This window comes from Coturnix japonica, chromosome 3, assembly GCF_001577835.2.
Source record: "Coturnix japonica isolate 7356 chromosome 3, Coturnix japonica 2.1, whole genome shotgun sequence".
NCBI classification, from domain to species: Eukaryota; Metazoa; Chordata; class Aves; order Galliformes; family Phasianidae; genus Coturnix; species Coturnix japonica.
Window position 1 is genome coordinate 29,085,141 of NC_029518.1, and position 18,305 is coordinate 29,103,445.

General features: G+C 35.4%; 1 protein-coding gene across 2 annotated transcripts in view; it reads right to left on the reverse strand.

Moving 5' to 3' along the window:
• The window catches only part of CRIM1 (cysteine rich transmembrane BMP regulator 1), a 158,425-nt gene that overhangs the window by 58,445 nt on the left and 81,675 nt on the right, over positions 1-18,305 (reverse strand). For both annotated transcript variants that reach the window (XM_015857693.2, XM_015857694.2), the window contains one exon: positions 12,607-12,727. In XM_015857693.2, the coding sequence (XP_015713179.2) occupies positions 12,607-12,727 (121 nt within the window). The remainder of the gene's footprint in view (positions 1-12,606; positions 12,728-18,305) is intronic.

The window sequence follows — 18,305 nt, forward strand, 5'->3', positions numbered from 1 at the left end:
CTTTCATGGTGTTTTCTTTATCTGCAGAAGAGTAAATATTTAAATATTGTGGTTAGTTGATTGAATCACTTAAATGCATTTTCTACATGCAAATATCTCCTTATTTAAGAAAATATCTTCAAGAACTGGAGTACATAAAATGTGATAAAACAGCAGTCACATTTGTTTCCAGATTCACTATTTTATGTTTACCATAAGTGTTTAAAAGTTAAAGACTTGAGATGTCCATTGAGTTTACATTTAACAGTCCTTGCCCCTAACATCGGGCGTAATAATGGGATAAGCAGTAATGAGTCAATAGAAGTAGGAGACATAACAAACAAAGAGAAATATGCAAATATCATAGCAAAGCAACAGCACAGTATAGAACTTTTTTTTTTAATTACAGGTGACAAAAATTTTAGTTAAAAATGTAGACTAATTTAGCATTCTATGAATACATACGAGCTTCAAAAGGAAAAAGGAATTCATCAGAAAAAAGCTAAAGAAATGAAAATAAGGACTCTATGTATGACTATTTCAAATACATTTAAGTGTCCCAAGACAATTCTGAAATTAAAACACTCTTTAACAAGATACATTATTAGTACTTAAAAAAGCAAAACAAAACACAAAAAACTTGCTTGTTTTTTAATCTTAAAATGCAAGAAGTTTGATTCTCTCTTACCACGCAGATCACCTTAACAAGCAAGGTTCAATGAAAGAGAAAAAGCCACCTCTCAATAAGGAAGTTTTTAACAGTTCTTCCTTTAACTTCACTGGCATTAGAAAAAAATGTATTACTCTTCTTTCTAACATATCAATGAAAGGAAATTTCCCAGTAGAAATAAAAGCTAGATCAAGTAATCTCTTGGGACTTTTACTGAAATACCTTAAAAGTGTTTTAAAATATTCTACTATAACACTGTGTGTTTCTAAGGGGATAAAAGTCTCCTTGAGAAATTAATATTATTACACCATATTTCATAATTTATTTCACAAATTCATCACATAAATGATTACCTGGTCATTAAAGATGTCAAAATAAACAGAAGTAGAATCACAGAATCATAGCATCACCAGGGCTGGAAAAGACCTCCAAGATCATCACAGAATCACAGAATCATCATCCAATCCAACCATGCACCTACCACCAATACTTCCCCATTAAACCATGTCCCTCAGTGCAACATCTAAATGTTTCTTGAACATCTCCAGGGATGGTAACTCAACCATCATTGGGCAGCCCATTCAAGCACGTGATTAATTTTGGAGAAGAAATTTTCCTTAACATTCAACCTGAATCACCCCCAGCACAACTTGAGGCCATTCCCTCTAGTCCTTTCATTTATATGTAATATAATACTCCATGCACATACCTCCTAAGGCTTAAAATGTATTTCAGGAATTTTGATAGCACTGTACTTGTCATATCAGGAAAGGACAATAAATTAAAACAACAAAAAAATCATGATACAGAAATTTAAGTTTTATTTATTATATGTTTGATTTCAACCGTTTTTAAACAACAACAACAAAACCTAATTTATTTACTGTATGCCCTTTGTCTTCAGGGATGTAGATGGTGAAAAATGTTTCAGTTCTACTGCATGGAAATGAAAAACCTGAAGGATTTGTGATAGCAGTTTACCTTTAAGATTAGTCAGTCCCTTTCTTCTTCAGCTTGATAACAAGGTGATAAAGTTGGGATGGTAAAAAGCAGAAATGAAGGAAAAGAAGTGGGATGTACAAATGATAGAGAAGTCCCTTCAAAGAAAATTAAAAGACTTAACCCACCTTTTTGTCATCCTACAAATAGAAGTAGAACTTATACCTAAGAATACCAGTAGAATAAGGCCATGTAAAACACCCTTTCGCCAAAAGAAAGGAAATAGACAAGAGTACACAAAGATATGTAAGTAATCTTAAAGAAATCTGTACTAATATCTCACCTTTCACCACCTCAGTAAAAAGAATATACTAATTGAGACAAAGAAAAAATAATCAATAGCAAATGAAAAAGCCCTGAAATAAGTGCCTATGTATTCCCAAAGTAGGAAAAAAGTCTTAAAAAATTCAGAAGTACTGACAAAACCAATGGGAATTTAAAGGCATAAATAAATATACTACATTTCATTTCAACCATCCTATATTCAACATACAAATAACCTCTGGGAAAATACGCAAATCAAACAATAAAAATTCACATCAGCAGAGAAAATAGCAGACATAATGGAAATACAGGTGCAGATCTTAACATTTCAAGTCCTGTGAACTGGGCTCCTGTCCTTTATCTCACATGTTATCATGAATGACTTGATTTCTAGAAGAATATGAAGTGGTTAGGTTAATAGCTCATAGCTTCTTTAGTTCTCCCACCTTCTCAGTCAACTGCTTTTAATGATAAACTGTCAAAAAACAAACAAAAACCAAAACAACAAATAACTTACACTAGACAATCTTCTAAAACATGAGCCAAAAAGATGTTTAGAAGATTGTTAGGAGTCAACATTCCTTTCTAAAGAAATGAATCCCTCCCACTGAGAATAATGAAAACTTACCATATTCATTCAGAAACAGCAAAAAGAGTCTAATCAAAGAAGACACCACCCTCCAAAGTTTTTATAAGTTGACTTCCCATTTGGATAAAGAAATTCCATTCATGGGAGAATGTCAAAGCATTAAATAGTCTCGGATGGACTTTTAAATACTCTGCATTCTTTTCCTAGCTGTGCTAGGAAAATCTTTAACCATCTTCCAGGCTATTAGCATGGAAAACATTGTTTTGGAGACAGAAGTCTTTCAATAAGAAACCCAAGGAATTCTGGTAGCTGATCACAGCTGAAGCACAGCCAGAACAAAAACATCTGGAAATTCTGAATAAGTGAACCACTTCTTAATAGGAGAGAAAAATCAGCTTTATACTACTAGACTTTTTTTCTTTTCTTACTGAAGAGTGTTTTAGAGAAGACAGATGGAAGAGAAGTTTTATTCCAGTTTTGTGCTTCATCACATGCAGCTGTCCATGTGCAGAACGTATCTTAGCCTAGTTACAGAGCATTAGGTTTGGAGGAAATTTAGTAGGCTAGACTGTTAAAAGTCTGTTGCCAGTGGCCGTGATCCCTCTCTAAGTAATTTCTATGAAATTCAGAAGTTCAGGCTGCTGGTTTGTAAGGCACAACATTGCCTCTGAAGTGCTCTTTCTATAGTCATAAATTGCCTAAGGAATACACACACATACAGCATAAATTTCTACAGGGAAAGCTTCTAAAAGAGATGACAACTTTACATACTGCTTTGTCTCTCAACACAAACTAGAATAATGGAATCATAGAATGGCTTGGGTTGGAAGGGACCTCTAGGACCATTAAGTTCCAACCTCCCTGCAACAAGCAGGGTTGCCAGATGCTAGATCATGCTACCCAGAGCCCCATCCAACCTGGCTTCAAACACCTCCAGGAATGGGGCATCCACAACCTCTCTGGACAGCCTGTTCCAGTAATTCATCACTCCCACCACTCCCTCCTGACATCTAAATCTTCCCTAGTTTAAATCATTCCCCCCCTTATCCTCTCACTATCTACTTGTACAAAAAGTTGATTTCCCTCCTGTTTATGATCTCCTTTTAAATACTGGAAAGCTGTAATGCGATCTCCCCACAGTTTTCTCCAGACTGAATATGCCCAGCACCTTCAGCTTATTATTCAAGGAGATGTGCTCCAGACTATTGCTACACTATTGTAAAATCAAACAGTGCAGTGATATTGAAAAACTGCAAGATTAAAGCGACATCACTACTTGAGCTACCAAGAAGCTGACATTCAGTATCTCACTCTCAAATTCCTTATTAAAGCGAAGGCTCTAAGCAAACACTCACATGTAGCACATACCCTAACAGAAGAAGTCAACAAGGAGGAATATGTCCTTTTAGTAACTAAGGACAGTCCTGTAAGAGAATACAGTCTACTATTAAGAGCCTAGAAAGAGAAAAAAGAGGATCAAACAATCATCCACGAGATATCACAGAGGACGACCCAAAAAGGTGACAGAATGACCAGGAAGTAACCAGAACCTAGCTCACAAGTTAAATGGACAAATTTTGATGGAAAAAATTAGAAAACAGAATCAACTCAACTGGTAAAAAGGAAACTTCTCCAGTTCTTCAGGTTAAAAAAGAAAAAGAAAAAAAAACCAACAAAATTGGAAATTTCAAAAACCGAGCAAATTAATTTCAGTAAATAAAGGACTATATACAAGACTACTGTCAAAATCCAACTGTGTTCATTAACATCTTGCAGACAGAAATAGGAGCAGCTTCAGTAATACAAATAGCCTGTTTTTTTCATTTGAATTCCCTTCAGTTTTTAAGGTTCTTCCCAGCAGAAATAATTTTGTCACTTGTTATTTCCCTTTTATTTTTTTTCTTCTTAATTTCTAACATCACTTTTCCTTTCCTTTTCCTACTTTTTTTTCCCCCATCACCAGAATTTCAAAAATGAAAAAAATTAACAAGATATTTGTAAATGACAATTCTTTTTTTTAATTTAAAATCTAATTATCTTGGTTCATTTGCTTCTGTTACTACACAGATGAAAAGAGGGAAAAGCGTAGTAGCCTCAGAAAAGCTGTTTTGATGGTAGGATCAAAGAGATCTCTAAGCATAAGCCATAATGGCTATGAAAATAAGAACAAGCACTCCAGAAAAAAGACATAATACCAGTGAATGGGAAGGTTGGAATGGGGCTAAGGTTGGGAGAGGGATATTTATTTTAAGGATCAAAACAAAATCAAGTCTGAAACAGCTATAATGGAGAATAGCATTCCTGAAACATACATCACATTCCTGTGGAAATCTTATCACAAGCCTCTTTTTTTTTCTTCCTTGCAGGACTTTAGTACCATTTATGTTACCATAACTAGCATTTATGTTAGCTGAATGTACTGGAGAAAATTACCACAGATCTGTCAATAATACACACAACTGAAAGATAAGTAAAGGAGGCAATATTCAATAAAAACTCTCAGCATTATCAAAGCTTGATTAATTGGTGGCAAGGGAAGGAGATTAAACACAACACCCTCTTTACTGTTAAGCATAGGGCATAAGAGATGATGTGCAGCAAAAGGAAATACTAACATGGCAATCTCATGAAATCAGCAAAGGATTTTATCCATATTATTACACTTGAAGCCATGACATGATTTAAGTAGGGAAGATGCCAAGTTACAGCTTAACAAATTAACCAAACACTAGCTTTAGAAAAGTTTAACTCCGCATAAGAAGTGACACTACAGTCAAAATTACAGCTGTTTGGACACCTCTGTCCAATAGGTTCAGCTAGACTTTTTTTTAACCTTCAGACATGGAATGGAGAAATTTAGCCTACAAGTTCAGTCATTGCTTTATACAGTTTGCATTTCAGTTTTAAAGATATGACTAAAGACATCAGTAATGAAAATAGTCCTTTTTACCAGATAACTTTTAATTTTAATATTTATTTTTATTTTTTATTTCTAGATAGTATTTTATTTGGAGATTATTAACAAACCTGCAGATGAACTGCAGAAGGAAGATATGATACTTATTACTGGACCACTCCCACATGCTCAAAAATTTTCTATCACTTAGACATGAACTAAATGTCTCATACGAAAGTTCTTCCTATTCTAAGCTTTCAAGGGACATACCTAAAAATCAAAGCTAGCATGCTCCCAAGTAGAAATTCCTTTCCAGAATTCTGGATATACATATAGGCTCAAATCAATTACAGATATAGTATATAATAGTGAATTTTTCCACAAGTCTTAAGTAATAGTCTTCACAGGCATGAAACTTTTAAACATCTCAAAAACAGATTACATAGCATTAAATTAAAGATGCTACAAAAAGGAACTGCTTTCATGCATCTTTTCTATATAATTACTGCTAGGAAGTAGAGAACAGATGCTAGGAAGGGGAAAGCTGTAAAATCATCATTCACATCAAAGAGATTACCAACTTTCCAGGCCTTACTCAAACCCAAAGATGATGACTCAGTTTCATCCATTGGTTGAATGGATTAACTCATCTGTTTTCCACACAGATGAGAAGGAAAAAGAGAATGGCCACATGAAACCAGCAGACATATAGCAACTGGCTACTGTACACTGATATAAGTACAAACTCTTCAGAACTCATCTGAACATTAATAAAACACAACGTATATCAGGGGTTTTTTTTGTTTTGTTTTTTGTTTTTTGTTTTTTTTTTTGTTTTTTTTTTTGCCACTAGGTACACCAGCTACACTTTCCTTAGGTTTTATTAGCCTTAACTTTCATAATATGAAAATAATTTTTAGAAACCAAAGTTATTGAGTTTTAGTGTTATACAAATGACAATTAAATGCATTACAAATATCTTCTTTTTGCACTACTTTTGATGAGCAATTATAGTATGCAATTCGTATACAGATGGAACAATCCCTAATGACTGCAAGTCAGAGATCAATATTACAAATAATAGTTTTGTAACTAATTCACTGTGCTGGCTTCAGTATTCCTATAACTCCCAACTTTCACGTTAACAGACAAAAAAAAAATTACATGCAGAACCTCTTTTTCTTCATGTGAGCATTCCAATGGATGGGGATGGCCAGAACAATTTCACACAATTACTGTAAAAGCAAACATTGATTGTGAAGAAAAAAAAAACCAAACAAAACATTTCTAGACTGGAAAAGCGTGCTTTCACTTTGCTAGAAATGAATTATGAGCCAATTCCAAACTGTTCATGAAACTTTAATAGCATGTAAGTTTATTCTTCTGTATAATAGATTTCCCTGGAACTAAGCTACCAGGATCTTAAAATGAACATCCCAGAACAATGACACAAAAGATAGGTAATTTTTAAGAGAACTAGAGAGCTACTTTTAAACTCACCTTGGGCTTGTCTTTTCCGATATATTTTATTATTTATTTACTTCTAAGTTACGGGTCAAGTCTTTAAAAGATTGTGTTCATTTTCCATTTAATAATGAAATAATAATATAAATTAGGAGAGTCTGGAAGTGGATCAATTGAGGAAAAACATTTGTATTAATTCCAAGCACGCACTGCTTTACCAAAATAGTGCTCCGTTAAGGTACAATTGCTCTTTATAGAACGTATTAGGAAACATAACTCCAAACTCTCCTAGTCGTATATTTTTTTCCTCATTTAGAGCGTAAGAAATGAAAAACTCAGTGTTACGCATTCCTAAACACATCGTTGTCCTACAATGATTTCTCCTCTAGGCTCTATGGTGCTTAGCAGAATAACAGTGAAAAATCATTCTAATATTTAAGTTACTAAACAACAAATATCACTTAAAAGTCTCTCAGTTCTTTTCCAAAACAACATACAACTGAATACCTGCAACAGGTCAGACTGAAGAGTCATCTAGCAAAAAATTCTGTCTAACTATTTGAGTTCACTGGTTTGCTGTACTAAGTAAAAAGTTGAGAAAAAGAAGGTGTAAGAGCCATTACAACATTTTTCCAGGGCATCATTAAGCAATTCTTCATCAACACAGCATAAAATCCACCTCTGGGTACATTCTGAAAACACCCATGAGGAGCTGGAATTGTACCTGCAGAGCACATCCCGAAGTATTCTGGGATGCCAGCTACAGTGTCTACAGAGACAGCCTACACTCTCAAACATCAGGATCATGACAAGTAAGTTTATTATTTACATTCCTATCCCATGTTCAAACAGACAGTGGTTTACAAATGCCCTGTCCCTAGAGACTCTCAAGATCTAGCTGGACAGGGCACCCTGATGTAGCTGTAGGTGTCCCTGTTCACTGCACAGGAGTTGGACTAGATAACATATAAAAGTCCCTTCCAAATCAAATGATTCTATGATTCTACTCAATATATCTAGGAAAGAACAGGTATCCCTAAAACCAAACCATCAGAGGCTACAGATAAGCAGACAAAACAGACTCTTCTCTTTAAGCTTTTGAGATCCCCTATTTTTAATTTGAAAGAAAAAGTAATAATTATATATTTAGTTTCTCCATGCCCTTCTCAGTATTAAATACTTTTTGCATATCCCAGAACACAATTCTGTACAAGTTTAAAAATATACTAAGAATCGCCTTTGGAAACTGTCCCATGATCATGCCCGTTGCCATTCTCTCTAACAAATTCACATCTAGAAGGGGCAAATATGAATTTGAAAATCTGAATAAACTGTAGTTTACATCTCTTTATCAAGGTAAGCTTGAAATATGTCATCCAATATCTGCAGTAAAAATTGCTTTCCATTTTAAATCAGCATGTTTTAATATCTAAACTTATAAATGAGACCAAAATGCTTCAGAAAAAAAGTTTCAAGTGCGATCCAAATAAAACAACAAGGAATACTGAAATTTTGCTTTGAGATGCATCATTTATCGAGTACTTAATGTTCAGACATTAATGTTCAACATAAAATGCAGATATCCCTTCTATGATATTTAGTCTAATTACAGTCTCTAAAGCTTCTCATCAATATGTAGTTTGAGTATTAACCCAGACCATTTTATTGCCACTTCTTACTGAGAAAATGTAAAAATAAATAAGTAAATAAGGCATATAGTTAAATGCTTGAAAACTTAAATAGAAAGTCTAAATACATTTACCGTGGCAATAATTTAGAAATTCCACACTAGGGTACATATAATAATATTGAAAATGGATTTGCTTTTTGTTTTTAAGCTTTAATATCATTGACAGGTACTATGTGGGAAAAATGCAATTTGTTAAATATCAGTGGCAGGGATCAATTTCATTGATCTCTTTCAAACAATTTCACTACCTGTTGACAAATACTTTAAGATATCACACTAGATTTTATTACATAAAGTATATTCTTGTTTTCAATGCATACATTTCAGAATCATTCTAAGGAATATTGCAGGTTGCATATTCTTGTAAGGTATGCTGCTGATGTTTTTTTGTTTGTTTTTTTAATTGGGCAGGGTGGTTGAGGCTATTTTCCAATTATAGCTTAATGCAGGAGAAAAACAAAACACACATGTGAACTGTCCCCTGACAGAGCTGAGTAGGTCACTACAATGTAAAACCAACATTTGATCATATTACCCAGAGAACTAATACTTTTGCTTGTCAAATAAACATCATTTTTTATGATACTGCAGAACAACCTCTGGAATTGCCATTCAAAGCAGCCACGGATTGAGACATTGCAACTGCATATAAAGTAAAACCAACAGGGCAAAGGCTATTCAAACAGGAAAAAAAAAAATAAAAAATCTATGACTAATTCATTGGAGAAACTCTTTCAGAGGTTTACTTCTAAACAATAAGCCTATAGTGCTACTCCTCCACACCACTCTATCCAATTGAAAGTTTTGCATTTGCAACGCCATGCAACCATCTGTAACTAAGTGATGGTGAATTGGTCTGAATCAAAAAATGTTGATTCACCCATCCCTCAAGCTGAAGCCTTTCAAACTCCAATTTTGCAAGAAAGTACTGGTATCTGTCAAAAGCCATTCTTCACTTTTAACTGAAATATGAACTAATTAATCTTTATGACTTGTATTCCCATTTCATTAATTCAACAGCCCACTCTTCTTAAAGTTTGTCTGCAATTTGCTCCACTTGTGTTTCATTTATATTTGTTCTTTACCCTTGTTCTCCCACCAAAACCTTGAAATGGCATTCTTAAAGCTAAAACTCAGACAAGGCACACTACTTGAGATTTTGTTGGGCAAACATACCAATTACTTCAGAGTCTTTTCTAATCTAGAAAATATTTGGGCTTCTGGTGTGAACTTTTAAAATAAGCAGGTCAAGCCATCTTCTTACTGGGATTTAGCGAACATACTACTGAATGCTTGTCTCCTCTCAGGAAAGTAAGCCATGCAATCAGCAGGAGATTCAAGCCAACATGTGCATGTTTTAAGAGTTCATCTAAGGAGATAAAGGACTGTGACACTGACTCATTGCGACTGACTCATGCCCAAAAAATGAGGGAGGAAGGGTGCAGGAAATATTTATCTTCAAGGTGTTTAGGAAAGGGGAAACAACAATATTGCATATTAAAAATGAGCCAAGGACAAGCATACATGTATCTGCTCCTGTTGTATGCGAAGTTGTCAGCTGTTAACAAAGTAAATAAATGGTACACAGCCACTAGTTCCTTACCATGACACTCACTGCTCTCCACTTCTTCTGTTAGCATTAGCATTGCCAGATTTGGCTATCCTTCCCTTCCTACTTCCTCTGCTAAAAAGTGAGCCATTACTTTGGTTTAATTAATTTTAAAAAACTGGAATTAACACAATCCAAAAATATACTACACTGTGTTACAACTGTATAAAGGAACATAATCTGAGTCACAAAAATAAAATTAATGGAAGAGTACAAGACTCTTGTAAATGTTTCAACCTGCCTGAAGATCCAGACAAGTTATTCCAAGTTATGTTTTTCTGCAGTTTTATACAAATATTAACACAAAAACATGCTCAGAAATTCTGATCTGATCATAAGACTCCAGGAGCTCAGAACACATCTAACATAGCCCTGATCCTGTTAAAACTCTGATCCCAAAAATGCATAACAAACAGATTTTCAAGTAGTTTCAGTGTGATTCCAAATAATCTAATAATTTACACAACCTGAGCCTGCTTGGGGTCTTTGTATGCATGAGATGGGAATACTCTTTTGGTCACTTAGTTACCATGCAGACATGCAAATACATTTCAGACATTAGTTACATTTTACACACAGCAAAACAACTGGCTATATTTTAAAATATTATCAAAGAAAGAAAAAAAAAAAAAGATTATTTCAAAGAAAGAATTGTGTGCTTAAGATGTTTTATATATGACCAGTTCTCATGCGTGCCCTAGAAACAGAAAATATTTTTAAATGATCATTTTTCCGAAGTAAATAAAGTTTGACTTTTTCAGTATTCTGTGTTCACTAATAGAAGGAATGCTTAAATTATTACATAAAAAGATGAAAGTGAATTATTTTTCATTCTCCACACAAAAGCAAAACTAAACAATCTGACAAAACACAACAACAATAAAAAACCCACAACTTTTACCAGTACAGCACACGGCAGAAATATAACAATCTGATTTCTTTTGGAAACAAAATCTATTTGGCCTATCTAGAGTTTTTAGTTGAGGAAGTTGAAACAAATTTGAAAGTAAAAATTTACCACTGTCCTCATATTTCATGTAAACAACAGTTTCCAAGAAGCTACTATATTAAATATGTATCCAAAGGGTATCCAGTGGTAAAGATATCCCTTGTGAGGCCCCGTTTGCAGTACTGTGTTCAAACCTGGGGCCCGCGGCACAAGACAGATATGGAACCCTTGGAGTGGGTCCAGAGGAGGACCACTAAAGATGATCAGAGGGCTGGAGCACCTCTCCTATGAGGAAAGATTGAGGGAACTGGGATTATTTAGCCTGGAAAAGAGAAGGCTCCAGGGAGACCTCACTGTGGCCTTCCAGTACTTGAAGGGAGCATATAAACAGGAAGGGGAACGGCTGTTTATGAGAGTGGACAGTGATAGGACAAGGGGGAATGGTCTTAAACTGAGACAGGAGAGGTTTAGGTTAGATGTTAGGAGGAAGATTTTCACACGGAGGGGGATGAAGCACTGAAACAAGTTGCCCAGGGAAGTTGCGGATGCCCCATCCCTGGAGGCATTCAAGGCCATACTGGATATGGCTTTGGGTGGCCTGGTCTGGTGGTTGGCCACCCTGCACATAGCAGGGGGGTTGAAACTGGATCATCATTGTGAGCCTTTTCAAACCAGGCCTTTGCTATTTTCTTCTTTCTGAACTCACAAATTTATCACTACTTCACAGTTTTACAAGTGGCGAGGTATCTGGCAGATCAGTACAGTGTGAAATACTTTTATGCTAAAAAATCCTGCCTGTTTCATATCTACAATAAATACTCTCTGTATTGAGTAAAATATTTTCAGTAAAGGTACCTTTTGCTTGAATAGATATTTATTGAGCATAACGCTCAATCAGGTTTGAGAAAGTAGGTTGCAAAAAGAGAAGTTGAAACAGTGGCACAGAACTCTGGAGAAAAAAGAAAAAGTAACTCAAAATTGTCTTATTTTCTTGAATTGCAGTAAACTACACTTACTTAACAGACTGAAATAAAATGAAATGACTATCTGAAACTTCTTTTTCCCTATGGTTCCAGGCAGTCATCATCTTTCTGCATACTAAAGCAGAATTCTACACAGAAAAAATACCTTATTTTCTTTAGCTAGGTAATATTTTCTGATGCCATGGCCATCATTTAATTCCATAACACCAAAGACGTTTCTCAAAATGATTTATTTTGTAAAACAATTTGAATACACTGGAAACTCACTTAATAAAAAAAAAAAAAGAGAGAGTAAAATTTGATGCATTTGCACTAGAAGAATCTTCTGCTTGAAGAAGACAGATTTAATATTTCTATCAGCCTGATAATCTTTTAACCAACTGCATGTATGTTCTACCTTGTATTACATTCTGTTGCCTCTGAGGTATGCATCGTGATCTTGCATCTATATTACTTGAATTTCAGAATTAAAACATAGATGTCAAAAAGAATACTCAACCATCCAGGCACAAACCTTGTGGGTAGGGTACAGCAGCCATCAGCCGTCAGCCTGACTTGGGTTTCATAGCTATCCAGTGGGCAAACCACTTGCTGAACAGGAGGGCATTCCACTGTGCTGCAGTCCACACTGAACACTAAGGAGGAAGGGGAAAAGAAATTCCTTTTACTCATGTTTTAAAAGCTTTTGATAAATTAATTGACCTTAAGCAATCAGTTATTCATCAGTCTTCAAATTTAAATCAGAAAATGCAACTACGGACTGCATGCTTGGAGGATAACATTGGAAAAAAGGCTTTCACCCTCTCTAATATTCACTGTACAAAATTATGGACTCAGTTATCAACTAATATCACTTAATGAGAAAATTATAAAAGTTGTACAGGCAACCTCAAGTAATCATTAAATCAGTGAATAACATCAGTTACTAGAAATATACTTGATTATTGAGAATGTATTTTTTCCCAGAGCTTTAGAAACAATAAAAAATAATATTGTTTCATTCCATTCCCAGTCAAAACCTGTTTAAAAAGTAAAATTCCTTTATTATAGGAAATAGATAAACAAATGTAAAAAATACACTGGATTTGTGTCCGCATATACACAATCAATTTTTAAGGCTTATTCTTGAGTTGTTTAGTTATATATAGATAGATTAGATAGATTAGTGAAACAGAAATGCACATTATTAGATCTATGTTCATTGACAAGATGAAGAGTTCTTCAGAATAAAGAAAACCAAACATGTTATGTCAAAGTACTCATCTGTCTAACCAATCTCCAATGGTGACAAATAGAGATACTAGTTAGGGACACCGTTTACAGCATTCCTTCCTTTTCTACCAGCCTCCAAAATATTTGGTATGTTGTCCTCAAACTCTCATACACATCTATGTACATGTTGTGCATTAACTTGTCTAATTCTTTTTCTTTTTTTAAATAGTTGCTCCATAATCTCCTGTGGTAGCAAGGTCCCACTATTCACTACTTTTTTACACTGACCTCTTGCTAGTACCAGAATTCTAATTCTTGTTAGGATTAGTAGGATTTGGTGAACAATGGATCTACAGTGAGCTTTATCCACCACTCTCAGAATTTTACAATCTACACTCATATGCCCTCTCAACATTTTCTCCAGGCTAGGAGGTATCTGTTATTACATTATTAAGATAATCATGGAATGGTTGAGGATGGAAAGCATCTCTGAAGTTCAGCTGGTTTAATCACCCTGCTCTAACAGGTAGTCTAGATAACGCTGGTCAGGACCATTCCTATCCATTGATGAGACATCCTCTGAGTTCTCTCCTCTGCAGGCTAAACATTCCCAGCTCTGTCAGTCTTTCCTCACATGACAGAGGTGAAGAGAGGCAAGAGATTAGAAGCAGGAAAAAAAATGTTCCTGCTATTTTCAGATTTATATTGGTTTCTCAAAATTCCAAAAGTATTTAGCTTAACTTTCCAGCATGCTGAAAATACTGTAAGGTAACAGAACAATCTATAATCATATTCTGTATTACTTACAAAGTTTTCCCCAGGTTAGCTGCATTATCATTCTAAAAAATGAGACAGCAACCATTCACCACTAAAATGCTAGTTTTGTTTTTAGGTCTTACTTTGACTCCAGCAATTATCTAATGTGTGCATTTCATGAACAGCTTTAGGGTTAGAAAGCTAATACAATTATAAATCCTGTCTAAATAAAAATTATCTTTGTCTCTCCTAGAAACATTAAGCTGTAGACATCTGGTTTGATGAATACATCACTTTAAGAACTCAAACGCTGAAATTTCCTATTAATGAAGCTGCACTCAATGTTTATGAATCTTCAGTTCATGGATTGAATTTGTAACTGTTAGAATTGTTTGTTTTTTTTCTCCTATAAGAATGTAACAGAACTCCTATCATGGCTGCAAACCATGCCTCACCTCTAGTACTGTGCAACCACCTCTGTATACTACAAAACCTAGGTTCTCCAATCATAAAACTATAATTACTAGGAGAAAATTACTTTCTAGTGCAATATATTAACACAATTATATGAAGTTCCACCTTTACATACTGCACTAGCTTCTCAAAGAATAGCATACATAGTGCAGAGATGAAATCCAAATAACTGCCTGCACATCTAATAGCTGAATAACAAGGCAGGATTTGCACTACGGTTCAACACTGGCTCACAGCACAAGGAAGGCTTTGTGTTTTTTGATAGTTTTTTTGTTTGGTTTTCCCAGAAGTAAAAGTTTCCTGAAGTTCTATTGCAAGAGTACAAAGTCAACTTCTACAACAGCCAAGAAGCATCACACAACACCCTTTGCTTTCAGGTCAACATGCACTTCAACTCTGCCCTCATTAATGACATAACACAACCTGACTACTTTTGGTAACATTAATTACATTTTCTCTTTCAAAAGAAGGAGGAAAAACAAAAACCACAGAAGCCCTTCCCACCTCCTTCATCCCCTCCACCTTTCCTGAAAAAAAAAAAAGGAATCCTAAAATACCTAAAATATGTAATTTTTATAGTTTAATTTGTTTCCATCTCTCCTTGACAATCCGTCATCCCTTTTTACACTTCTTCACACCTTAGAAAATGCTAAACACAACAGAAAAGATAACATTCCCAGACTTCCAGAGCACTTCTCTTACTGACTAAATGACTTTATTAACTTCACTGTCACATATACTTCCCAATACATCCCTGCTGCTTTTACTTATTTTTACTGAGTAGTTCTAATTGCTTTCTTCCTTACCATTATCAGCCATTTCTCCAGCTGTTAGAAAAGTATCTTAGACTTTTCCAATTGATTTTCTTGTCTTTTTCCAAGCTCTTTTTATAAGTCCTTTCAAAATCACCTTCTAAGAAGGCATCTATAAAAAAAACTAACCAAGCAACAACCATGTACTATTTCTGAAAGCAATAAAGAATGAAGTTATATAACTATACTTTCTACTATCTATAACATTCGATTTTTCTGATCCTCGCCCTTCGTGCAAGCCTGTAAAAATTCCAGACAGAATTTTCTGTGCTAAAGCTGTACCAGGGTGGAGCACAACTTAGATCCCTATGCATCATCTAACACTACTTATTAAAAATTACTGCTGAGCTCAGACTTTCCATCAGGCCTTGACTACTCAGAAAGTTAAATTCTCTGAAGAAAGATCCCAAATGGCAACATCCGATTTAGAACTGCAAGTGTTTAAATGAAGATTAGGTACCAGAAAAAAAAAAGGATCATTTCAGTTGGAGTAATTCCCATGCCATGAACTCATGCTAGAGATGATAAGTAAATTAAAGGTACAGGAACCATAATTTCTAACTTAGAACTGAATTCCACTCTTTATTCACTGAATTTATTACTCAAAGTCTACTTACACACTGCGGATAGAAATAAAGTACTGTTTTACAGAGTATTATTTTGTACAAAAAGTCCACTATGAAGTTAGTAAAAAACATAATGCAATGGCTGATGGGCCAGGCTTGTTATAGTAAGTGGGATTACATCAGGCTAGTGGCCAGTCATTAGTGAAATTCCACAAGGCTCTAGTTCCCTTTAATTTTTTCTTGAGTGACTTGGATGCAGGACTTGATGGCATACAAAGAAAGTTTGTGGATGACACTAAATTGGGCGAAGCTCCTAAATCTCTCAAGGGCAGAGGGGCAATGCAGAGAGACATTTACAAACTGGAGAGCTGGGCAATCATCAAACACATTAAGTTTTACAAGAGCAAGTTCTGGACCCTGCCCTTGAGATGGAGTAACCCTGGATATGCGTACAGATTGTGGAATAAGAGGCTGGAGAGCAGCCCCAAGGAAAGAGATCTGGAGGTTCTGGCTGCTGGCAAGCTGACTTCAAGTTAGCAATGTGCTCTGGCAGCCAAAAGGGCCAATCATACCCTGGAGTGAATCAGACCGAACACTGTGAGCAGGGTGAAGGAAGGAATGCTCTGCAGTGCGCAGCCTCACCTCAAGCAATGGGTGCAGTTTTGCGTTCCACAATTTAAGAAGGACATAAAAGATCCCTTGAGGCATTCAAAGCCAGGTTAAATGGGATCCTGAGCAGCCTGATCCAGTTGGTGGCAACCCTCTGCATGGCAGGGGGATTGGAACTAGATGATCTTTAATGTCCCCTCCCACCCACGCCATTCTATGAAAACTCTTAGAGAGCACCCAAAGGGAGGTGAAGGGTCTATAAGGGAAGGTGTGTGAGGAGCAGCTGAGGTCCCTTGGTTTGCTCAGCGCAGCGCAGAGGAGCCGAGGGGAGGCCTCATGGCAGCTGCAGCTCCTCACAGGGAGCGGAGGGCAGCGCTGAGCTCTGCTCTGCATGACAGCAACAGGGCCTGAGAGAACAGTAGGGAAAATAACTGTTGTGAAATGCTCGGTGCAACACTTGGTAAGAACATCTATGTCAAGTTAATCTGGAGGTTAGTAGACAAGTATTACTAAAAAAAACCTACTTCATTTTAATTATTTACTAATGCCTCTGATCACTGTGATCACTGCATTGCAGAAAAGTTGGCACATTTTGAAACAAAAATTTCATTTCTATACAAGCATTCATTGTTAAGGCAACCACTTCCCATTTTCCTCTCAGTAACCCAATTACCATAGCATATTTACAAGTGTAATTCTCAGCAGAAGAATCCAAATTGAAATATCACTGTAAACTGAAAAGCAGTGATTTATTATTTAAGGAATAGAAGCAAACACAGTCCATGCTTTAATTTCATGAACACTTTAGATTGGCATAAAACAGCATTGCTGCCATAGGAAGAGCATCTTCTAGCCTCTGGCAGGCTCTTTCCACCAGAATCTCCTTACTGGTCGAGAACCGCTAAGGAAGCTGGTTACTGAGACACAATAGTGAAGGAAGAGCAACCAGACAGCAGAAATTACAGAACTGCAGTTTTTAAGCCTGTAGTAAAATATGGAGAAATTTTCGCCATTCCACATGTAAACTTCATAGACATGCTAACAATATTCAACAGAATGGATATCAGCTCTATAAGAAACTGCATGAACAGTTACCCACGTGTTACTACACATATGGTAGTACATATATATACACAGAGAATAAATGGCACAAAACAGTATAGAAGATGGAACAGACAAAATGACCTCTAGAGGTCTCCTCCAACCTAAATTATTCCAGAACTCTATGACTGTGAATACAAAACCTTAATAAAACAAGATATTCCAGCGCTTATTCTCACAGATAAAAAAAGAAATAAACGAAAACTTACTTAAAACCATAGTGATTAACATGACACAAAAGTTTAGATAACATAAATCATGTCATTTTGTTCTGACTTGCAAATTTGAAAACAACAAAAAATGGGAAAATATTAAAAAAGATTTCAGTATTCAGATTTTCTTCACATACCAGGTACAAATTATGTTGTCTGTGAAAATGCAGTTTACAATCATTGAAAACAAGACAAGGCTCCTCTGAAAACTGAGCAAATTCAGATTTGCAAAGATTTGCCACTAAAAAAACAACAAACCCAAAACGTCCTTTGTGGTAAGGAATCTGTAGTCTACTAACACTTGCCAACATTAACCTACTCCATCCTTTGTTTTTTGGTCTTGTGTTGACTTGCTTTTCTTTCACAGTATTCCCACTACCCCAAACAGACAACAGAATAAATAAATATATATATATGATTATTCGAGGTAGGGTTTTTTTTTTTTTTGTTTTTTTTTTTTTAAAAAAAGGC